The following is a 23,280-nucleotide window of genomic DNA, read 5'->3' on the forward strand; positions in this document are numbered from 1 at the left end:
ACTGACCAAGAGTCGCCCCACAGAGTGATGGCTTAATAGTGCAGAGCCACTAAAGGTGCTTCACAAATGCAGTTATCAAACAAAGAACGATGATGAGCCTCATTTGAGGACCGATGGTGGCCAAAACAATGGCCTACCCAAGGAGCAGGAGAGAGACTGAGATGGCAAGGTTTAGGAAAGGGATTGGGGTCTGGGCAGCTAAAGGCAGAGGAATACAGATAGAGGTGAGGGAACAAAGCAATTTGAAAACAAGAATGCAGCTCAGACTCGCTGCAGGTGTTAACGCTGCAGAGAATGAATTTGTTTAAAAATCCAGATTGTATAAAAACTAATCTCACTTTGGCATCAAATGCATCATGCCAACTGCAGAGGTAAAGATGAACCTTTGTTTTTTTTTAAATTGCATCTTTGGAGGCAATACTTATGATGATTTATAAAGCTCTTGCAAAGTGCCTCGATATGTTTCATGATGTTAAAAACTGCTACATGAATTCAGGTTGTTGTTGAAACATAGTGACTTTGTGACTCAGGCAATGCAATGGAAACCAAAGTCACTCACTTTATGTTAATGTCTGACGCTGTAAGAATGGAACGTGCCAGAGGGCGGAACTTCTAATTGCTGTACTTGATGTCGAGCAACCTCAGTATTTAAAAAAAATCTTTTTGGTTCAATCATGTATAAACTGGAAGCTGAGCCGATGAGGCCAAGTCAGTCCATCGCCTAGTTCCTACTGACCTCTTCTCTACTTCTTTTATTCTTCAAATATTTATGGACGGCACGGTGGCACAGTGGTTAGCACTGCTGCCTCACAGCGCCAGAGGACCCGGGTTCAATTCACGCCTCAGGCGACTCTCTGTGTGGAGTTTGCATGTTCTCCCCGTGTCTGCGTGGGTTTCCTCCGGGTGCTCCGGTTTCCTCCCACAGTCCAAAGATGTGCCGGTCAGGTGAATTGGCCATGCTAAATTGCCCGTAGTGTTAGGCGAAGGGGTAAATGTAGGGGAATGGGTCTGGGTGGGTTGCGCTTCGGCGGGTTGGTGTGGACTTGTTGGGCCGAAGGACCTGTTTCCACACTGTAAGTAATCTAATATTTAGACAATTTAAAAGTATGTACACAGGTAGGCACAGCAGTCTCCATCTGCTACTTGAGTGCGTGTTGAATTCATGGGAGAGCTCTCCCCTTCATTTCAGGCTGCTGTGTTCAGGGTTTCTGGCAGAGAGTGATTTCACATCCTCGCAACCCTCTGTGTTTTCCAATTCTGCTTCTCTTTCTCTTTTTTTTTTCTGGTAATGGAGTCATCATGGTCAGCAAGCAGTGCAAACAGCTATTCCTTGTGTTCGGTTTCCGAAACTCTATTAACGTCAAAAAGCTTGATCACGGTGTCATTCACCTCTTCAGAGAACGGCAGCTCTTCGTTTTTATTCTCTCCTCCTGTTTAAAGCTTCTCATCTCTGGCCGTAATTCCATCAATCACTCCTTTCCGTAATGGTGTCACCTATCCCAGCATCCTCTGGTGCACCTGTACCCATGGTCACCGGCCCCGACATCAGGTCAGCCTTTGAGGGTGAACCCACAGAAAGTGACTGGTCCGGATGGAGTCTCCAGTCATGCACTCAGATCCTGTATGGACCAGACAAACTAATTTAAGGACAAAAGGGTAACTAGGGAGAGAATAGGACCCCTCAAAGATCAGCAAGGCGACCTTTGTGTGGAGCCACATGAGATGGGGCAGATACTAAACGAGTATTTTGCATCAGTATTTACTGTGGAAAAGGATATGGAAGATATAGACTGTAGGGAAATAGATGGTGACATTTTGGAAAATTAGGGATAGTCAGCATGGTTTTGTGCGTTGGAACTCATGTCTCACAAACTTGATTGAGTTTTTCAAAGAAGTAACAAAGAGGATTGATGAGGGCAGAGCAGTAGATGTGATCTATATGGACTTCAGTAAGGCGTTCGACAAGGTTCCCCATGGGAGACTGGTTAGCAAGGTTAGATCTCACGGAATACAGGGGGAACTAGCCATTTGGATACAGAACTGGCTCAAAGGTAGAAAACAGTGGGTGGTGGTGGAGGGTTGTTTTTCAGACTGGAGGCCTGTGACCAGTGGAGTGCCATAAGGATCGGTGCTAGGTCCTCTAATTTTGTCATTTATATAAATGATGTGGATGTGAGCATAAGAGGTATAGTTAGTAAGTTTGCTGATGACACCAAAATTGGAGGTGTAGTGGACAGTGAAGAGGGTTACCTCAGATTACAACAGGATCTTGATCAGATGGGCCAATGGGCTGAGAAGTGGCAGATGGAGTTTAATTCAGATAAACGTGAGGTGCTGCATTTTGGGAAAGCAAATCTTAGCAGGACTTATACACTTAATAGTAAGGTCCTAGGGAGTGTTGCTGAACAAAGAGACCTTGGAGTGCAGGTTCATAGCTCCTTGAAAGTGGAGTCGCAGGTAGATAGGATAGTGAAGGAGGCATTTGGTATATGAGTACAGGAGTTGGGAGGTCATGTTGTGGCTGTACAGGACATTGGTTAGGCCACTGTTGGAATATTGTGTGCAATTCTGGTCTCCTTCCTATAGGAAGGATGTTGTGAAACTTGAAAGGGTTCAGAAAAGTTTGGCAAAGATGTTGCCGGGGTCGGAGGATTTGAGCTACAGGGAGAGGCTGAACAGGTTGGGGCTATTTTCCCTGGAGCGTCGGAGGCTGAGGGGTGACCTTGTAGCGGTTTATAAAGTCATGAGGGGCATGGATAGGGTAAATAGACAAAGTCTTTTCCCTGGGATGGGAGAGTCACGAACTAGAGGGCATAGGTTTAGGGTGAGAGGGGTAAGATATAAGAGAGACCTACGGGGCAACTTTTTCACTCAGAGGGTGGTACGTGTATGGAATGAGCTGCCAGAGGATGTGGTGGAGGCTAATACAATTGCGACATTTAAAAGGCATCTGGATGGGTATATGAATAGGAAGGGTTTGGAGAGATTTAGGCCGGGTGCTGGCAGCTGGGACTATATTGGGTTGGGATATCTGGATGTTGTGGACGGGTTGGACCGAAGGGTCTGTTTCCATGCTGTACATCTCTGTGACTCTATAATCTGTAAACTCCAAGGTATAGGTCTTGGCACCCCGCTCTGTAACTTGATCCTTGACTTCCTGACCCACAGACCACAAACAGTAAGAATAGGCCACAATAGCACCTCCATGATGATCCTTGACGCCAGTGTCCAGCAAGGCTGCATACTCACCCCCCCCCCCCCCCCCCACTGTACTCCTTACACATATATGACTATGTGGTCAAATTCCGCCCCAGCTCTACTTACATGTTTGCTGACAACACCACCCTTGCAGGTGAGATCTCAAACAATGACAAGACAGAACACAGGGAAGAGTCTGAGTGCTTAACAGCATGGTGTAAAGACAACAATCTCTCCATCAACATCAGCAAACCAAAGGAGCTGGTCATTGACTTCAGGAAGCGGAGTGGAGGGCATGCCCCCGGCTATATCAATGGTACTGAGGTGGAGATGGTCAAGAGCATCAAGTTCCTGGGAGTGATGATCACTAACACTGTCCTGGTCTTCTCATGTCAATACAACAACCGAGAAAGCACAATAACCTCTCTACCTCCTCAGGAGGTGAAGGAAATTTAATCTGTGCACAGGGATACTACCGAGTTTTATTGATGAATCATAGAAGGCATCCCATCTGGCTGCATCACAGCGTGGTGTGGCAACTGCTGTGCCCAAGACTGCACAAAACTATAGAGAGTTGTGAACACAGCCCAGTCTATCACGTGAACCAGCCCTCCATCCATTGACTCCATCTATACTTCCCATTGCCTCGGGAAAGAACCAACATAATCAAAGACCGCTCCCATCCCGGTTATACTCTCTTGCATCCTGTTCCATCAGGTTGAAGATATAAAAGTTTGTATACACGTACGATCAGATTCAAGAACAGCTTCTTCCCTGCTGTTATCAGATTTTTCAACCATCTTCTCAAATGTTAATTCTGATCTCTCTCTCACTGCACCTTCTCTGCAGCTGTAACACTGTATTCTGAACTCTGTTCTGCTACCCTGATGCACTGTGTGTGGTATGATCTGCCTGCAGAGCGTGCAAAACAACACCTTCCACTGTATCTTGGTGCATGTGACATTAATAAAACAAACCAAATCCAAATAGATCATGTCCACTTTTTCCAACTTTCTCACTACCTCCTCAAAGAAATCTAACAGATTTGTCAGGTATGACCTCCCCTTAATGAAGCTGTGCTGACTCAGCCCTATTTTTTTTTCATGTATGTCCAAGTACTCCGCAGTCTCATCCTTAATAATGGACTCTGAAATCTTACCAATGACTGAGGTCAGGCTACCCGGCCTATAGTTTTCTGTCTCCTCCCTTCTTCAACAGCGGTGTTATATTAGCCATTTCCAGTCCTCTGGATCCCTCCTTGATTCCTAGAAGATCACTAGGTATGTCTCCACAAACCGCTCCGCTATCTCCTTCAGAACCCTGGGGTGTGGTCCATCAGGTTCTGGAGTAGAGTGGTGCTGGAAAAGCACAGCAGTTCAGGCAACATCCGAGGAGCAGGAAAATCGACGTTTCGGGCAAGAGCCCTTCATCAGTGATCCATCAGGTCTGTGTAATGTATCCACCTCCAGACCTTTTCAGCTTCCCCAGTACCTTCTCCAGAGTGATGGCCACTACACTCACCTCTGCCCCCAGACTGTCTTGAAGTTCTGGTATGCTGCTGGTCTCTCCCACTGTGAAAACTGATGGAAAGTACCTCTGCCATTTCTTTGCTTTTCACTACTACTTCACCAGCCTCATTTTCCAGTGGCTCAGTGTCTATTCTTGCCTGTCCCTTCCCTTTTATATATCTGAAAAAAACTCTTGCAATCTTCTTTAGTATTACTAGCTAGTTTACTCTCATATTTCATTTTCTCCCCTCTTGATGTATTTTTTGTTCCTTCTGCTGGTTTTTAAGGCTTCCCAATCCTCTACCTTTGTGTCTGTCTTCCTGCGCGTGTCTAATACTTGATTTCCACCTTTCTCAGCCTGTTGAGCCTTTGTGCTTTTTTAAGAATTTTAAAACTTTAATACCAGTCCTTATTTTTAATTGATTTTTTTTTTGTTGTGTTTAACAGTATTTGGAATGATTTTTATAATTTTCTTTTCCAGGTCTTGATCTTGTTGTTTTCTATGCTGAGGAAGACGGCGTGGGATTACGGGCGCCTTGCCCTGGTCTCTGACATCTCGAGGTGATTCAGTTCTTTATCTCCAACGAAGGGAAGTTTCCTCTTCCATCGTGGACTCGCCGCCTCCCTCTGCTGGCTCATTCAGTACACACACCGGGTCATCTCACATTTCAGCAGAATTGGGTTGACCGAAGGGGGAGGAGCTGGCCTCAGTACCAGTGGAATTAGCTGATGGGGTGATATCACCTGTGATTTATTTTCAGTGTTATCCAGTAACTGTGTGTGTGTGTGTGTGTGTGTGTGTGTGTCTATCAGGGTGAACAATGCCTGATTCAGTGGGACTGCTGTGTTTGCACTGGCTAATCCTGTGGCTTAGGTTTTGTGTCACTGGGTAAGACGGGACAGTTTGTCCTATCTTCGTGATCCTCTATAGTCTCCTATTAGTGCTCACTCCCCAACATTAGACTTTCATATCACCTGGGCCCTCCCTTGCATCTGTCACTTACGCACCAGCACCCCTGGTCACTCTCTGTCTTGCCTGCATTTTCCCCATCCATCTCCTCTCACAGGCTCACCCCTTACAAGTCGAAGTGTACCATCATTTATTCCCCAGGACTTGGTCACTCTGGGTGAGTGTGTGTGTGTGAGTGAGAGAGAGAGCGAGAGAGAGATTCTGTGTCTATCCCCTCGTCTGTATACCCCTTTCATTTCACTCCCTCTGGGCTCTGTCTCCACCTGTCTGATCACAGTCCCCCATACCCCCTGAAAAAACCCATCTTCATCTGAAATGGCACCTTTTCCAAGCTGCTGTCAGGTCTGACAAGCAAATTCTGTTTCGGTTTTAGATCTCATAATCAGCAGTTTTTTGTTTTATTTAATTGTGTTTGTGTGTGAGAGAGAGATAGAAGAGAGAAAGTGAGATTCTGTGTATGTGTATCTATGCCTTATGTATGTATTTGTTTGTGTGAGACATTGCGTGTTTGTTTGTGTGTGTGTGTGTGTGTCAGAGACTATATGTGTGTGTGTGTATATATGTATGTGCCTTTGTCTGTGTGAGAGGTTGTTTGTGTGTGTGTGTGTGTGTGTGTGTGTGTATATATGTATGTGCCCATGTCTGTGTGAGAGGTTGTTTGTGTGTGTTTGTGTTCAGTTTACGACACCCTCCGATGTCGACTCTGCCGTTAAGAGCCCTGGCTCCTGTAATGGACGCCCCAGTCAGAAAGGGCCTGTGAAATCATTTATCCCCAACCCCAGCCCCGGCCTGACCTTGTGCCTTTTGGAAGATGAGTAAGGGAGGGCAAATGTGAAACTCACTTTGGGTTGGTGTAATTAAGTAAATAATGGCTGACCCCATGACGTCACGCTGTCACTGAACTTGAGCCGTTCTGTTTTACAGTGAGGCCGAGGGTTCACCCAGAAGATACAAAAGACACTCTTCATTTACGGAACAAAGTATCAAAGATGCTGTGAGTAGTAAGGAGTCACTTGTCCTACCCTCACTTTGGATATTATCCCCTTTCCCTCTTTACACTTGAAGAGGTTCAAAGAATGAAATTGAGAGAATTCTCACAGAGTGACCGAGTGGGTGAAAGCAATAGGGTGTGTCCCCTGTCTGGTGACTCTAGTACCAGGGGCATCATCTCAGGAGGTTTAAGACTGAAACGACGAGAGTGGTGAATCTTTGGAATTTTCTTTGAAAACATCATCAATTGAGCAGGTTCAAGACTGAAATTGATACCCCTCAGAAAGGCTAATGACACTGAGGGATATTGTGAGGATGAATGGGAATCGCGATGATCAGCCATGGTCTAATTGACTGATGTAGCATTCATGTTGGGCTGAATGGTCTACTCCCACTCTTACATAGACTGTGCTGTGGCATCGAAAATGAGGCAGCCAATGCACGCACAGAAAGCTTCCACAAACAGCCACGTGTGGCCAGGTCATTGTGTTTTTGTTTTGTGTGATGTTGGGTGTAGGATCAGGAGATTGCAGACAGCTTCTCTTCAACGCTGGTGTTTTGGCGTGTTTGTCACATCCACTTGAGGGAAACAAGACCAGGTCCTGTTGTAATCCCTCCTCTGAGCGATGTCAACTTCAATTCAGACCGGTGCCCACCTAACCTGATCAGGGGGGCTGGGGGTGGGGTGTGGCATGTAGGGATTAAGCTGGCCTCTGAGCCATGACGGGTGAATGTTAGGCCTTAGGTCCAACCTGCTCCTGGGCTTGTGTCTGCACGTGAGGGATGAGCTACATTTACCTTGCTGTCTTTGACCCTGTGGCCTGTACCCTCACACTCTCAGTGATCTGTCGGGTGTTCTGAATCTCGTTGTGTGATAAATGCTTGAGCGAGTTTTGTTTTCACTTGCAGGGTTTCTGCTCGTGGCTGACTAACACCTTTACCATGAAGTGAGTGTCTGACCTTCTCGTCCCAATGATGACCATCTTTTTATTTTGGAGTGATGGGGGTGGGTAGTGGGGGAGAGGTGAGGACGTGAAAAGCAGCACATTCAGTACAAAGTTGCTCAGTGTGAAGTTATGCACTCGGGTTTATACCAGAAAGGTGGAGTCATATTGAAATGCTGACACATTGGGAAATGTAAATATACAAAGGGATCTGGGTGCCCTTGTCCACTAGTCAATGAAAGTAGACAAGTGCAGCAAGCAATTAGGAAGGCCAATGGTATATTAGCCTTCATTTGCAAGCGGATTTGAGTGCAGAAATATGCATATGCAATTTTGGTCTCCCTGTGTAAGGCAGGATGTCCTTGCCTTAGTTTGGGTGAAGCAGAGATTCACTTGGCTGGCACAAGTTCTGTCCTATGAGGAAAGATTGGCCTGTATTATCTAGAGTTTAGACGGATGAGAGTGATTCTTATTGAGATATAAAATTCCTACAGGGTTGGACAGACTAGATGCAAGGAGAATGTCTAGATGGAGGGGTCATAGACTCAGGACCATTTAGGGATGAGATGAGGCAACATTTCTGCACTCAAAAGGTAGTGAACCTGTGGGGGCCAAGTCACTGAATGTACTCAAGGAACAGTTGGATAAATATTTAGATTTTAGCGGCATCAAGAGGCATGGGGAGAAATTGGGAACATGGCATTGAGATGGAGGATCAGCCAAGATCATACTGAATGATGGAGCAGGGCTGAATGGTCTACTGCAGCTCTGAGTTTCATAGAACCTAGAACATTACAGTGCAGTACAGGCCCTTCAGCTGTTGATGTTGCGCCGACCTGTGGAACCAATCTGAAGCCCATCTATAATACATTATTCCTGTCCCAGTCAAACAGCACATCAACCATTGGACTCCAGACACAGATGCACAGACACATATACACAGACACATACGCACACACAGACACAGACACACACACATACATACAGACACACATACACATAGACGCACAGACAGAGTGACACACGTGCACACCTGGCTCAGCTGAGGGAATGTCACTCAGGACGAGTCAAAGTCAGTGGGAAGCTCCACTGCTGGAATGTGACTTTGGTGGAATGAATTGGGAATATAAGAGTCATTCCCTCAAACCGGAATGTACGTGGTCTATCAGCTGTTCCACCACCCACAAGAAATGTGACCATCGCAGATCTCAAGTGTGGAACTTTAAAAGTAGGGGGGGGATCATGGAAATTGGTCACTACCATTGAAGATGTTGGTGGAAGGTGACCCAGGGTAAGACCCTTTCTCTCAAACCCGCTGTCAGTACAATTGATATGAAGCTTGTTGGTGCAGAGGGATCTGGGGGTCTTGGTACATGAATCACAAGAAGTTAGTCTGCAGGTACAGGTAAAGATTAGGAAGGCAGTTGAAATGTTGGTGTTTATTGTGATGGGGGTAGAATGTAAAAAAAACCTGAGAGATTTACTTCAGCTGGTGAGGCCACATCTGGAATATTGTGTACAGTTTTGGTCTGTTTTTCCTTGTGAAAGGACATGATTGCATTTGAAACAGTTCAGACAGAGCTCACTGGATTCCTGTGATGGAGGCTGTGCGGTTACAATCATACAGTCATAGAGCTGCACAGCATGGAAACAGACACTTCGGTCCAAATCATCCACACTGACCAGATACCCTAAATTAAGCTCGTCCCATTTGCCAGCACTTGGCCTATATCCCTCCAAACCCTTCCTATTCATATACCCATCCAGATGCCTTTTAAATGCTGTCATTGTACTAGCCTCCACCACTTCCTCTAACAATGCATTCCATACACGTACCACCCACTGTGTGTAAAAGTTGTCCCTTAGGTCTCTTTTATATCTTTCCCCTCTCACCCTAAACCTATACCCTCTAGTTCTGGACTCCCCCACCCCAGGGAAAAGATCTTGTCTAATAATCCTATACATGCCCCTCATAATTTTATAAACCTCCATCAGGTCATCCCTCAGCCTCCGACATTCCAGGGAAAACAGCCCCAGCCTGTTCAGCCTCTCCCGAAAGCTCAAACCCTCCAACCCTGGCACCATCCTTGTAAATCTTTTCTGAACTCTTTCAAGTTTCACAGTATCATTCCGATAGGAGGGAGACCAGAACTGCCCTCAATATTCCAAAATCTTTAAAGGAAGGCTCAGATAGGTCTTTGGAGTTTTGACCTTTTGAGTAAAGGAGTTGAGATGTTATGTTGAGGCTGTACAGGATGTTGGAGAGGCCTCTTCTGATACATGGTATTCAATTGGTTGCCTGTTTTGCAGGTACAGTTATAACATTTAAAAGAGATTTGGATGAGTACAGTATATGAATAGGAAATGTTTGGAAGGATATGGGCCAAGCGCAGGCAGGTGGGATTAGTTTAGTTTGAGAACATGGTTAGTTTGGACTGTTGGACCCAAGGTCTGTTCCCGTGTTGTGTGACTTTAGAAGAATGAGAGGCGATCTTTTTGAAACACACAAAATCTTGAAGGGACTTGACAAGGTAGATGCTGAAATGGTGTTTCCTTGTGTGGGAGAATCTAGAACTGGGGACTCTGAATGTCACTGAATTCTTTGAAGGCAGAGGTAGGCAGGTTTGTGACTAACGAGGGATGCAAAGGTTTTTGGGAACAGTCAGGAAAGTGACGTGAAGGCCATTCCTGATGAAGGGCTTAAGCCCGAAACGTCAATTCCCCTGCTCCTCGAATGCTGCCTGACCTGCTGCGCTTTTCCAGCACCACTCTGTTGACTCTGATCTCCAGCATCTGCAGTCCTCATTTTTTCCATTATTAGATCAGTCATGATCTTATCAAATGGTGCAGTAAGCTGAAGGGCTGGATGGCCTCATTCTGTTTCTAATTCACAAATGGTTCATTGACGTCCTGTTGGGAAAGGTAACTGTTGTGCTTAGACGATCTGCCTTGAACATTGTTTAACTCCCCACCCTCAAAGCGGTGTTTAACCTCAGAGTAAGGGGGGGAGGGAGCAGACTTAGGGCTGAGTTGAGGAGGAATGTCTTCACCCAAGGGGTTGTGAATCTGTGGAATTCCCTGCCCAGTGAAGCAGCGGAGGCTACACCGTTGAATGCTTTTAAGGTAAAGATAGATTTTTGAACAGAAAAGGGATATAGTGAGAGAGCGGGTAAGTGAAGCTGACTCCATGAAAAGGTCAGCCATGATGTTATTGAATGGTGGAGCAGGCTGGAAGGGTCAGGTGACCTACTCCTGCTCCGAGTTCCTATGTCCTGTGAAATTCCTGGGCCCAACAACTAGAGGAGAATTCTTCCATTTTCTTCTATGGAGGCAAGTGAGGGACAGATACCAAATGTGAATCCTTCTAATGAAGCCAACGTGTTGAGAATATAAGTCAAAGAGTGTGGTGCTGGAAAAGCACAGCCGGTTGGGCAGCATCTGAGGAGCAGGAGAGTCGACGTTTCGGGCCTAAGCCCTTCATCAGGACTATGGGCGACGCAGGGCGTACAGGGGCTGCAGAGTGCTAGCACTGAGCCAACATTGACAGTTCTAATGGCTGAATCATTGAGAGGGTTTTTGAGAGGTTAGGTAAGGGGTAGTGGAAGCAGAGCTAAGTCTGCCTTTTGGTTCTCCCAGGCTCTCGTGACCCCCTCTGTTTTTGTGTTTCTTGCAGGGACAATGAGATGCAGGAGAAATGTGGAGAGGATGCCATCCACTACTTATCTTTCCAACGTCACCTCATCGTCCTGCTGGTGGCAATAAGTGTCATGTCTGTGGCCATCATTTTACCCGTGAACCTCTCTGGCAGTTTGCTGGGTAGGTGGGGTTTGATGAACGGAACTGACTGAGGTTCCTTCCTGCAGAAAAGACAAGGCTGAGCAGTGAACTGACAGAGGCCTTCCCATTTCAGAAAGGGTCCAATAGGGTGGGTGTCTCACACAAAGATGGATACTTAAAAGATGTTCCTCTTTGTGTGAGACAGACCATGACCACCAGCATTAAAGATAAGATATCATTCCAGTGGGGAATAAACTTGTTTATCCTGAGATTATGAGCATTCTAATGAGTTGTTGAACTTGAAAGGGTTTAGAAAAGATTTACAAGGATGTTGCCAGAGTTGGAGGATTTGAGCTACAGGGAGAGGTTGAACAGGCTGGGGCTGTTTTCCCTGGAGCGTCGGAGGCTGAGGGGTGACCTTATAGAGGTTTATAAAATCATGAGGGGCATGGATAGGATAAATAGACAAGGTCTTTTTCCCAGGGTAGGGGAGTAAAAAACTAGAGGGCATAAGGTCAGAGGACAAAGTTTTAAAAGGGACCAAATGGGCAACCTTTTCACACAGAGGGTGTATGGAATGAGTTGCCAGAGGATGTGGTGGAGGTTAACATTTTAAAAGACATCTGGATGGGTATATGAATAGGAAGAATTTAGAGGAATATAGGCCAATATGGGCAAATGAGACTAGATTAATTTAGGATATCTAGTCGGCATGGATGAGTTGGATTGGAGTTGTTGTACAACCCTGTGACTCTAAACAAATGGGAGGAGTCCATTGGCCCTGATCTACCAATCAATACATTGCACTAACATTTCCTAACATTGTATTGGCCGATGCTTAGCTGTCTGCTGAAATGGCCTCATTCAGGATACAGTTAACCTTTAGGGATGGCCATTAAATACCAATCTTACTAGTAATACAGGTAAGGGCAAGGTGAAATGCTGGAGCATTACCAGACCATAGGGCATTAGAGGGAGATGACTAGTGGAAGTTTAACCTCAGGGCCACCGTGCCTCAGGTGGGGGGGGGAAACTAGGTTGAGAAGGAGAGTCGTTCACGGTAACCTCAGTTGGTGATGGTATTAAAACCGACTGTTCTAATGTCACTGTATCGCAAACTAGGTGTCCAGCTAACTGAGTGAATCAGTCCTCAGAGCACACAGAGTAAAAACAATGACTGCAGATGCTGAAAACCAAATACTGGATTAGTGGTGCTGGAAGAGCACAGCAGTTCAGGCAGCGTCCAAAGAGCAGCGAAATTGACGTTTCGGGCAAAAGCCTCAGAGCACACAGTAATGAACACACTATATATGAATTAAAAACCCTTAATTAGCTGTCGGGTGCTTTGGCATGTGTGGAGATTGTGAAAAATGCTATATGAATGCAAGTTCTGTTGTTCCTAATTGTTGTTCGTTTGTACAGGGTGATGATACTAATTGGTGTGAACTCCAGTTACTGTCATTGCAAATTGCTCTGTGTGTTTGACATGGGATAGAATGTTGGAAAAACACAATTCCTATTTTGTTTTTGAAACTTGCAGACCAAGATCCTCAAAGTTTTGGAAGAACAACAATAGGGAACATGAAGACCAAGTAAGTGTGGAGTTGGGACTGAATGACCGAATGTGAATGATGTGGTTTTGCTGCTGATGTTACCTAGACCTGTCATCACTTATTTGACTCGAGAGATTTGGCCATGGTTTATCAGTGAAGTCCATCTGTGCGTGTTACAGGTTATTCCAACTTGTAGTGTGGCATTCTAGCCTGTGTATTGCTGATAGTGTCAAAGTTGTTCAGCTTGCACACATCAGGACAAACACAAGAATGCCAAATTTCAAACAATTTTAACTGCAAGACAAAAAGGTGCTGATTGACTCTAGGTGTCATGGAGATGGCAGTGAGGGAATTATTGGATTTAGAGTCATAGAGATGTACAGCATGGAAACAGACCCTTCGGTCCAACCCGTCTTCTGGGAAATTTAAACAAAAACTGCAAGCCTGGCCATATTCCTTTTGTTTGCGGAGAATATTTGTAGTTCCCTTTTCAGTAAAATGGTCCAAGTCTTTATTTATACAGTCATATAGCACGGAAACAAACCCTTTCATCCAACCAGTCCATGTCAACTATAATCCCTAACTAAATTAGTCCCAACTGCTTGTGCTTGGCCCATATCCCTCCAAACATTTCTTACTCATGAACTTCTCCAAATGTCTTTAAAACCTTGTAACTGTACCTGCATCCACCACATCCACTGGAAGTTCATTTCATGAACAGCTCTCTCTGTTAAAAAAAAAATTGTCCCTTGTGTCTTTTAAAAATCTTTTTCCTCTTAAAAGTGTGCCCTGTTGTCTTGAAATCACCACCCTAGGGAAAAGATACACAAGGGGACATAAATTTAAGGTGAAGGGTGGAAGGTATGGGGGGAGTCAGGGGTAGGTTCTTTACCCAGAGCGTGGTGGGGGCATGGAATGCGCTGCCTGTGGGAGTGGCAGAGTCAGAATCGTTGGTGACCTTTAAGTGGCAATTGAATAGATACATGGATAGGTGCTTAAGCTAGGACAAATGTTCGGCACAACATCGTAGGTCGAAGAGGTAAAAACAATGACTGCAGATGCTGGAAAGCAAATACTGGATTAGTGGTGCTGGAAGAGCACAGCAGTTCAGGCAGCATCCAATGAGCAGCGCCGAAGGGCCTGTTCTGTGCTGTATTGTTCTATGTTCTATACCTGCCATCCACCTTACCTATACACTGCATGATTTTATAAACCTACAAAGCCATCTCTCAACCTCCTATGCTCTAGTGAAAAAGCTCCCAGCCTATCCAGCCTCTGTGATTACTCCAAGTCTGTATGTTTCACCTGGGAGATTATAACTATGTGTGACCTTTATTGAGTATGTCGGCAGACAGTGAGTTCTGGTAGATTAGAGACATTAAAGTCAGTTAAAGGCAAATTTAGGATTGATGTTAGGAAGCTTATCATCACACATGGTGTGATCAAGACATGGAACTGATTACTAAAGGAATAACAGAACCAGAGATCTTGTAATCATTTATCAATCATCTGAATTCTGAATATGAGGGGCAACCAGAATGGATGAACTAAGATGGGCTAATTTCTCATGTTGTGAAATGAGGCAGTTTGTCATTTTGTGACAATAAGAAGATATTAAAAAAAACTATCTCCCTCCCCTCCCTGCAATCTTCTGAGATCAACCAATTGCGTACAGACCAGAAAACATTGGAACAGATATAGATGGCCATTCAGCCCATCGAGTCTACTCCCACCATTGAATGAGATCATGGCTGGACTGTTCATCTTCAATTTCACCTTCCTGCGTTTTCCAAGAATCAATTCTAGAAAGTTCCGTGTCAGGAGAACCTCATTGAGAGACAGTTTGGTGCTTTATCTCTTGTTCCAAGTTTGTGGATGATACTGAAAAGGGCAAACACATTACCCTTCTCTAGTTGCACTGAGTTCATTAAAAACTGATAGTAAACTTTGGAGTCTCACATAGCCAGACCAAGGTGATGTTCATAAACCCATTGTGTTTTAATATTATCATTTTCCGGTCTAGCCAATACTTCCTAAATAAAGTTTTCTAATATGCCAGAGTGAGATTTGATCTCTTCCCCTCTAGGTTCAGATTGCCAACTGTCATTAATTCTTCTTGTGTTAGCATCGTCACATGACCCCCTCCCACCCCCAGTTCCAGCCCACACATGGAATCTTGCCGATGTCCAATGGAAACCTAAAAGTCTCATTACCCAACTGACTGATGCTTGAGCCTTCACCTATTTCCAATATTTTTTAAGCGTAATGAAGGAAACTGTTCAAAGAAAGTGACAATATTTAAAAATGTCCCCTTATGACGTTCCTCCAGGGCTGCCATGTCCTGGAAATGGATGTCCATTTGGGAACCCTCCTGTGGGTCTTTGAGGTCCAGGACTATTAGACCCAAGTTAGTTTGGTCTCCTACTGCTAATTGCCATCTGGTGGTAAAGTCCCTGTGAATTTAAACAATTAAATGATTTTTAAAAACCTGATTTATAAACTACTTGATTTTTTTTCAACAAAACTAAGGACTAGTAGTAATTGATATTTCTGAAAAGCCTAGGCTCTCCCGTCAGTGCTGCCCTATATGGTCCTGAAACCTCCTGCCATTACTGCTTGTGCAGACCCTTGGCTTCCTGTCAGTTCCGTGCTATACAAACCCTAGTCCTCCCATCAGCCCTGTCCCATACAGGCCCCAGGCCTCCCATCAGCCCTGTCCCATGCAGACCCCAGGCCTCCCATCAGCCCTGTCCCATGCAGGCCCCAGGCTTCCCATCAGCCCTGCCCCATGCAGGCCCCAGGCCTCCCATCAGCCCTGCCCCATACAGGCCCCAGGCCTCCCATCAGCCCTGCCCCATACAGGCCCCAGGCCTCCCATTAGCCCTGCCCCATACAGGCCCCAGGCCTCCCATCAGCCCTGCCCCATACAGGCCCCAGGCCTCCCATCAGCCCTGTCCCATGCAGGCCCCAGGCCTCCCATCAGCCCTGTCCCATGCAGGCCCCAGGCCTCCCATCAGCCCTGTCCCATGCAGGCCCCAGGCCTCCCATCAGCCCTGTCCCATGCAGGCCCCAGGCCTCCCATCAGTCCTGTCCCATGTAGGCCCCAGGCCTCCCATCAGCCCTGTCCCATGCAGGCCTTGGGCCTCCCATCAGCCCTGTCCCATGCAGGCCTTGGGCCTCCCATCAGCCCTGTCCCATGCAGGCCTTGGGCCTCCCATCAGCCCTGTCCCATGCAGGCCTTGGGCCTCCCATCAGCCCTGTCCCATGCAGGCCTTGGGCCTCCCATCAGCCCTGTCCCATGTAGGCCCCAGGCCTCCCATCAGCCCTGTCCCATGCAGGCCTTGGGCCTCCCATCAGCCCTGTCCCATACAGGCCCCAGGCCTCCCATCAGCCCTGTCCCATGTAGGCCCCAGGCCTCCCATCAGCCCTGCCCCATGCAGGCCTTGGGCCTCCCATCAGCCCTGTCCCATGTAGGCCCCAGGCCTCCCATCAGCCCTGTCCCATACAGGCCCCAGGCCTCCCATCAGCACTGTCCCATACAGGCCCCAGGCCTCCCATCAGCCCTGTCCCATGTAGGCCCCAGGCCTCCCATCAGCACTGTCCCATACAGGCCCCAGGCCTCCCATCAGCCCTGTCCCATGTAGGCCCCAGGCCTCCCATCAGCACTGTCCCATGCAGGCCTTGGGCCTCCCATCAGCCCTGTGACGCAATGATCTCTAGGATTGGTGTCGAGTCTCCAAGTCACTGCTGTGTACAATCTTGGATAAAAATTATTAAGAGTACATTTTTTTTTCAGTTTCCTTCCCAGATCTATAAGTGTTGATAAAGGGAGGAGAGGTTGTCTGGGTAGTGAGTTGATTGTTCTCCAATTGGTTTATGAAGGCAGTATGTCACAGGACAAGAATCCTGGGAGAAGTCATGTGATTGAACCTCTGGGAATAGACTTAATCCCAGTTGGCAGTCCTTCGATCGTGTGTGGATCAGATTACACTGGGCCTGACTGGCATAACACATAAAATTGAAACCACAGTTTTACAGCCACCGTGACTGTGAATTGCCTGTGAAATGCAATGATTTCTGTGGTCTGACTTTTCGCATGATGTTGCAGGAATAACTTGCTGTGGCTTCACACCATTTTTGGTGTGATCTATCTGCTCCTCACCATCTTAGTCCTGAGGCACCACACTTCCAGTTTGCAGGACAGAGAGGATGACGTGGTAAGTTCATGCCCTCAACTCTTTATTGCTTCCTCGTTATCCCTACGGACTGATGTTTAAACCTCTGACATCTTATCCAGTTGCTCAGCCTCATCAGGTTGTCTCTTTGAATTGATTTGAATTGAATTTGTTGTCACCTGTACCGAGGCACAGTGAAAAGCTTTGTCTTGTGAACAACACAGGCAGATCACAGAGTTCAGTAGCATAGATAAGTAAATAATAGGTAAACAGCACCAAAATAAAACCACAGGTACAGACAAATGTGAAGAGTTTGTGAGTCCATTCAGTATTCTAACAACAATAGGGTAGAAACTGTTTTGAAATTGGTTGGTGCATGTGTTCAGGATCCTGTACCTTCTCCACAGTGGTAGAGGTTGCAGGAAAACATTGCCAGGGTGGGATGGATCTTTGAGGATGCTGGCGGCCTTTCCTTGACCGAGGACCTGGGAGATGGATTCTATAGATGGCAGATTGGCCTTTGTGATTGTCTGGGCCGAGTTCACCATCTCTGATCTTGAATGGTACAGTTGCCATACCAGGTAGTGATACATCCAGACAGAATGGTCTCGATGGCGCACCTATAAAAATTGGCAAGGGTATTCACCACCATGCCACATTTCCTCAGCTGCCTGACAAAGAAGGGACGTTGTTGGGCCTTAGTAACCAGTGAGTCGACATGAAGAGTCCAAGAAAGCTTGTTGTGGATGACCACTCCCAGGAACTTTACACTTTCCACTCGTTCCACCTCTGTGCTGTTAATGTGTAGGGGGAGCATGAGTAACATCCCGCCGAAAGTCAATAATGAGTTCCTTGGTTTTGCCGGCATTGATAGTTAGGTTGTCCTCAGACTACCATTTTTCCAAGTCTTCCACCTCCCGTCTGTAGTCTGTTTCATCGCCATCTGAGATTCGATTGATTATAGTGGTGTCATCAGTGAACTTGTAAATGGCATTAGTCAGGTATTTGGCGACGCAGTCATGGGTATACAGTGAGTACAGTAGGGGGCTGAGTACACACCCCTGGGGGGCTCCAGTGTTGAGTGTTAGTGAGAATGAAATATTGTCCCCAATCTTCACTGATTGTGGCCTGTGGGTCAGGAAACTGTTGCAGAGTTGCAGAGAGTGGGGCTTAGTCTGCAAGCTGTGCAAGGCATACAAGCCTGTACTTGTGCCTGGATCATTTGTGCTACACCTCAGCAACATTTTTCCATAGCTCTGTGAAGATGAGGCAGCTGGCCTCCCACAGCTGCAATACTCTGCGATCCATTTGTTGAAATCCCATTCTGTTCGACCTCCGAGGATATTTGGCAGAGGTTTACAAAATCCTCTCGCCACTGGCTGTTGTCTGCTTGGAGAAAGAGTTTCTGTAGCAGCTGGTTTGGAAAACACAGATTGAAGATGGAGACGCAGTGGCCTAGTGGTATTATCGCTAGACTGTTAATCTAGGACTGGATTAGTGGTGCTGGAAGAGCACAGCAGTTCAGGCAGCATCCAACGAGCAGCGAAATCAACGTTTCGGGCAAAAGCCCTTCATCAGGAATAAAGGCAGTGAGCCTGAAGCATGGAGAGATAAGCTAGAGGAGGGTGGGGGTGGGGAGAGAGTAGCATAGAGTACAATGGGTGAGTGGGGGAGGAGATGAAGGTGATAGGTCAAGGAGGAGAGGGTGGAGTGGATAGGTGGAAAAGGAGATAGGCAGGTAGGACAAGTCAAGGAGACAGTGCTGAGCTGGAAGTTTGAAACTAGGATGAGGTGGGGAAAGGGGAAATGAGGAAGCTGTTGAAGTCCACATTGATGCCCTGGGGTTGAAGTGTTCCGAGGCGGAAGATGAGGCGTTCTTCCTCCAGGCGTCTGGTGGTGAGGGAGCGGCGGTGAAGGAGGCCAAGGATCTCCATGTCCAGAGTGGGAGGGGGAGTTGAAATGTTGGGCCACGGGGCGGTTTGGTTGATTGGTGCGGGTGTCTCGGAGATGTTCCCTAAAGCGCTCTGCTAGGAGGCGCCCAGTCTCCCCAATGTAGAGGAGACCACATCGGGAGCAACGGATACAATAAATGATATTGGTGGATGTGCAGGTGAAACTTTGATGGATGTGGAAGGCTCCTTTAGGGCCTTGGATAGAGGTGAGGGAGGAGGTGTGGGCACAGGTTTTACAGTTCCTGCGGTGGCAGGGGAAAGTGCCAGAATGGGAGGGTGGGTCGTAGGGGGGTGTGGACCTGACCAAGTAGTCACGGAGGGAACGGTTTTTGCGGAAGGCGGAAAGGGGTGGGGAGGGAAATATATCCCTGGTGGTGGGGTCTTTTTGGAGGTGGCGGAAATGTCGGTGGATGATTTGGTTGATGCGAAAGTTTGTAGGGTGGAAGGTGAGCACCAGGGGCGTTCTGTCCTTGTTACGGTTGGAGGGGTGGGGTCTGAGGGCGGAGGTGTGGGATGTGGACGAGATGCGTTGGAGGGCATCTTTAACCACGTGGGAAGGGAAATTGCGGTCTCTAAAGAAGGAGGCCATCTGGTGTGTCCTATGGTGGAACTGGTCCTCCTGGGAGCAGATACGGCGGAGGCGGAGAAATTGGGAATACGGGATGGCATTTTTGCAAGAGATCGGGTGGGAAGAGGTGTAATCCAGGTAGCTGTGGGCGTCGGTGGGTTTGTAAAAAATGTCAGTGTCAAGTCGGTCATCACTAATGGAGATGGAGAGGTCCAGGAAGGGGAGCGAGGTGTCAGAGATAGTCCAGGTAAATTTAAGGTCAGGGTGGAATGTGTTAGTGAAGTTGATGAATTGCTCAACCTCCTCACGGGAGCACGAGGTGGCGCCAATGCAGTCCCCACCCCCACCCTCCTCTAGCTTATCTCTCCATGCTTCAGGCTCACTGCCTTTATTCCTGATGAAGGGCTTTTGCCCGAAACGTTGATTTCGCTGCTCGTTGGATGCTGCCTGAACTGCTGTGCTCTTCCAGCACCACTAATCCAGTATTTGATTTTCAGCATCTGCAGTCATTGTTTTTACCTTGTTAATCTAGGTAATGTTCTGAGGACCCAGGCTCAAATCCTGCCAGTACAGCTGGTCGAAATTGAATTCAATTAAACAAATAATCCGGAATGAAAGGTTTAATGATAACCATAAATCCATTGTTGATTTTTGGGGAAAACCCATGTGGTCCTTTAGGGAGAAAATCTGCCATCCTTACCTGGTCTGGCCTACATGTGACTCTAGACACACTGCAATGTGGTTGACTCTTAACTGGTCTCTGGGGCAATTAAGGATGGACAATAAATGCTGGCCTGCAATAAGTGATGTCCTCATCCTGTGAATGAATACAAAAAGTTTGCAAGAGACCAGTAGACAATGTGTTATCTCTTTAATATCAGCAGCTGTTACAATCTAGAATATTTTTTATTTTTTATTCTTTCATGGGATGTGGGCGAGGCCAACATTTGATGCCCATCTCTATCTGCTGAGGGGCTAACTGGGCCATTTTGGAGGGCAGTTAAGAAATAGCTGCATAGGGCTATGGATCTGGAGTCACGTGTAGGTCAGAATGGGTAAGAATGATAGACTTGGATTGGCCGAGGTACCCATCTGTGCTGCAGACCTTTGTGCCCATGACTTGCAATATGAACCAGATGGGTATTTGCAACCATCAGTGATAATTATGGAGTTTGCTGAGAGAAGCTTTCAATTTAGCATTCCTCTCCAGTCCTGGCCTTGAGGTGAGGCACACCGTTCAGAGAAGACCCTCACTAACTTACGTTGCTGCTACCAACTCTGGCCATGTTGACTGTGAGAAGCATACCAATCTCAGACCCTACAGATTGCTCCAAATATTGAACTTTCGCTGATCCTAAGGCCTGGTGCAGTTGTAACAATACACTCCTTGTTTACAGTGAACTGGTATGTGATGTTTGAAGAGTATGAATGTTTGACCTGGATGTCCATTCTAACCTGGCCATGTCTCTCCAGGTGAAGTCCACTTTATTTATAAGCAGAATTCCTGAGGAGGCTAGTGAGGAGATCATCGCTGGACATTTCCGGTAGGTAGCCCTATAGGTGTGTGTCTTATTGTAAATGGAACATTGTCGTTTATCGGTGGAGTGGGTCATAAAAATCGGGAGGTTTTGCTACAGACGTACAGGACGATGGTCAGACCACATCCGGTGTGGTCTCCTTGTATTAGAAAGGCTGTAATACTTTAGAAGCTGTTCAGAGAAGGTTTATGCAACTGATCCCTGGGATTGGGGGGGTGGGTGGGGTGGGGTGGGGGTGTGGGGGCGTGGGGGCAGGGGTTTGGGATTATCCTGCGCTGGGATTATGGAGGTATGGCCACAACCAAATCAGCCAAGATCTTGATAACATTACATGATTACGTTCAGTTTGAGGGAGAGAAGAATGGGTCCAAGACTAGTATTTTAAACTTAAATAAAGACAATGATGAGGGCTTGAAAGTGGAGCTAGATAAATATGACACCACTGTTTAAAAAAGAAGGGTAGACAAAAGATGGGGAATTGTAGACCGGTTAGTTTAGCTTCTGTAGTGGGGAAAATGCTTGAGTCTATTATCAAGGAAGGAATAGCAAGATATGTAGATAGAAATTGTCCCGTTGGGCAGTGACAAGAAGGGGTTCGTGGAGGGCAAGTCATGCTTAACTAATCTACTGGAATTCGATGAAGACATTATGAGCACAGTGGACAATGGGGGTATGGTGTATCTAGATTTCCAAAAAGCATTCAATAAGGTGCCACACAAAAGGCTGCTGCATAAGATAAAGATGCACAGCCTTTCGGGCAATGTGTTAGCCTGGGGAAAGGATTGATTAACCAACAGAAAGCAAAGAGTACGGGTGAATGAATGCTTTTCTGGTTGGCAATCAGTGATTGGTGGTGTGCCTCAGGGATTGGTGTTGGGACTGCAATTATTCACAATTTATATAGATGATTTAGAGTTGGTGACCACATGTAGTGTGTCAAAGTTTGCAGATGATACTAAGATGAGTGGCAGAGCAAAGTGTGCAGAGGACGGTGAAACTTTGCAAAGGGACATCGATAGTTTAAGTGAGTGGGCAAAGGTCTGGCAGATGGAAGACAATGTAAATAAATGTGAAGTCATCCATTTCGGTAGGAATAATAGTAAAAAGGACTATTACTTGAATGGTAAAAATATTCCAGCATGTTGCTGTGCAGAGGGAGAAAGTGAGGACTGCAGCTGCTGGAGGTCAGAGTCGAGAGTGTGGTGCTGGAAAAGCACAGCAGGTCAGGCAGCATCTGAGAAGCAGGAGAATCGATGTTTCGGTCATAAGCCCTTCATCGGGAATTGGACCAGGGTGTCCTTGTGCAAGAATCACAGAAGGTTGGTCTATAGGTACAATAGATAATTAGGAAGGCAAGTGGAATTTTGACCTTCATTGCGAAAGGGACTGAGTTTAAAAGCAGGGAGGTTATGTTGCAGTTGTATAGGGTGCTGGTGAGGTCACACCTGGAGTACTGCATATAGTTTTGGTCTCCTTACTTGAGAAAGGATGTATTGGCACTGGAGGGGAAGCAGAGCAGGTTCACGAGGTTGATTCTGGAGTTGAGGGGGTTGGCTTATGAGGAGAGACTGAGTAGACTGGAATTATATTCATTGGAATTTACTAGAATAAGTGGGGATTTTATAGAAACGTATAAAATTATGAAGGGAATAGATAAGATAGAAGTAGAGGGGATGGATCCTCTGACAGGTGAAACTAGGACAAGAGGGCATAGCATCAAGTTTGGAGGGAGCAGATTTCGGACTGAACTGAGAAGGAACTTCTTCATCCAGAAGGTTGGGAATCGATGGAATTCCTTGCCCAGGGAAGCAGTTGAGGCTTCCTCAGTAAATGTTTTTTAAAGCTAAGGTTTTTTTTGAACAATAAAGGAATTCCGGGTTATGGTGAGAGAGTGGCTGAGTGGAGCTGTGTCCATGAGAAGATCAACCATGATCTTATTGAATGGTACAGCAGGCTTGAAGGGTCAAATGGCCGACTCCTGCTCCTCCTTCCTATGTTGTTATGTGCTAAAGCACACTGCTGAATTGGATTAAGGGATAGATCAATAGAGACACAGAGGCAGATGTTTGTGTGTATTTTAGAAAATACAGGATAAATACATTCCAAT

The 23,280-nt window shown here is 46.5% G+C and overlaps 1 protein-coding gene across 3 annotated transcripts in view; it reads left to right on the forward strand.

Moving 5' to 3' along the window:
* The window catches only part of LOC140456880 (CSC1-like protein 2), a 66,044-nt gene that overhangs the window by 5,865 nt on the left and 36,899 nt on the right, over positions 1-23,280 (forward strand). For all 3 annotated transcript variants that reach the window (XM_072550791.1, XM_072550805.1, XM_072550797.1), the window contains 7 exons: positions 5,188-5,267; positions 6,601-6,670; positions 7,576-7,613; positions 11,284-11,426; positions 12,928-12,979; positions 17,049-17,157; positions 21,109-21,179. In XM_072550791.1, the coding sequence (XP_072406892.1) occupies positions 5,188-5,267; positions 6,601-6,670; positions 7,576-7,613; positions 11,284-11,426; positions 12,928-12,979; positions 17,049-17,157; positions 21,109-21,179 (563 nt within the window). The remainder of the gene's footprint in view (positions 1-5,187; positions 5,268-6,600; positions 6,671-7,575; positions 7,614-11,283; positions 11,427-12,927; positions 12,980-17,048; positions 17,158-21,108; positions 21,180-23,280) is intronic.

Source organism: Chiloscyllium punctatum, chromosome 3 (genome assembly GCF_047496795.1).
Source record: "Chiloscyllium punctatum isolate Juve2018m chromosome 3, sChiPun1.3, whole genome shotgun sequence".
Lineage (NCBI taxonomy): Eukaryota > Metazoa > Chordata > Chondrichthyes > Orectolobiformes > Hemiscylliidae > Chiloscyllium > Chiloscyllium punctatum.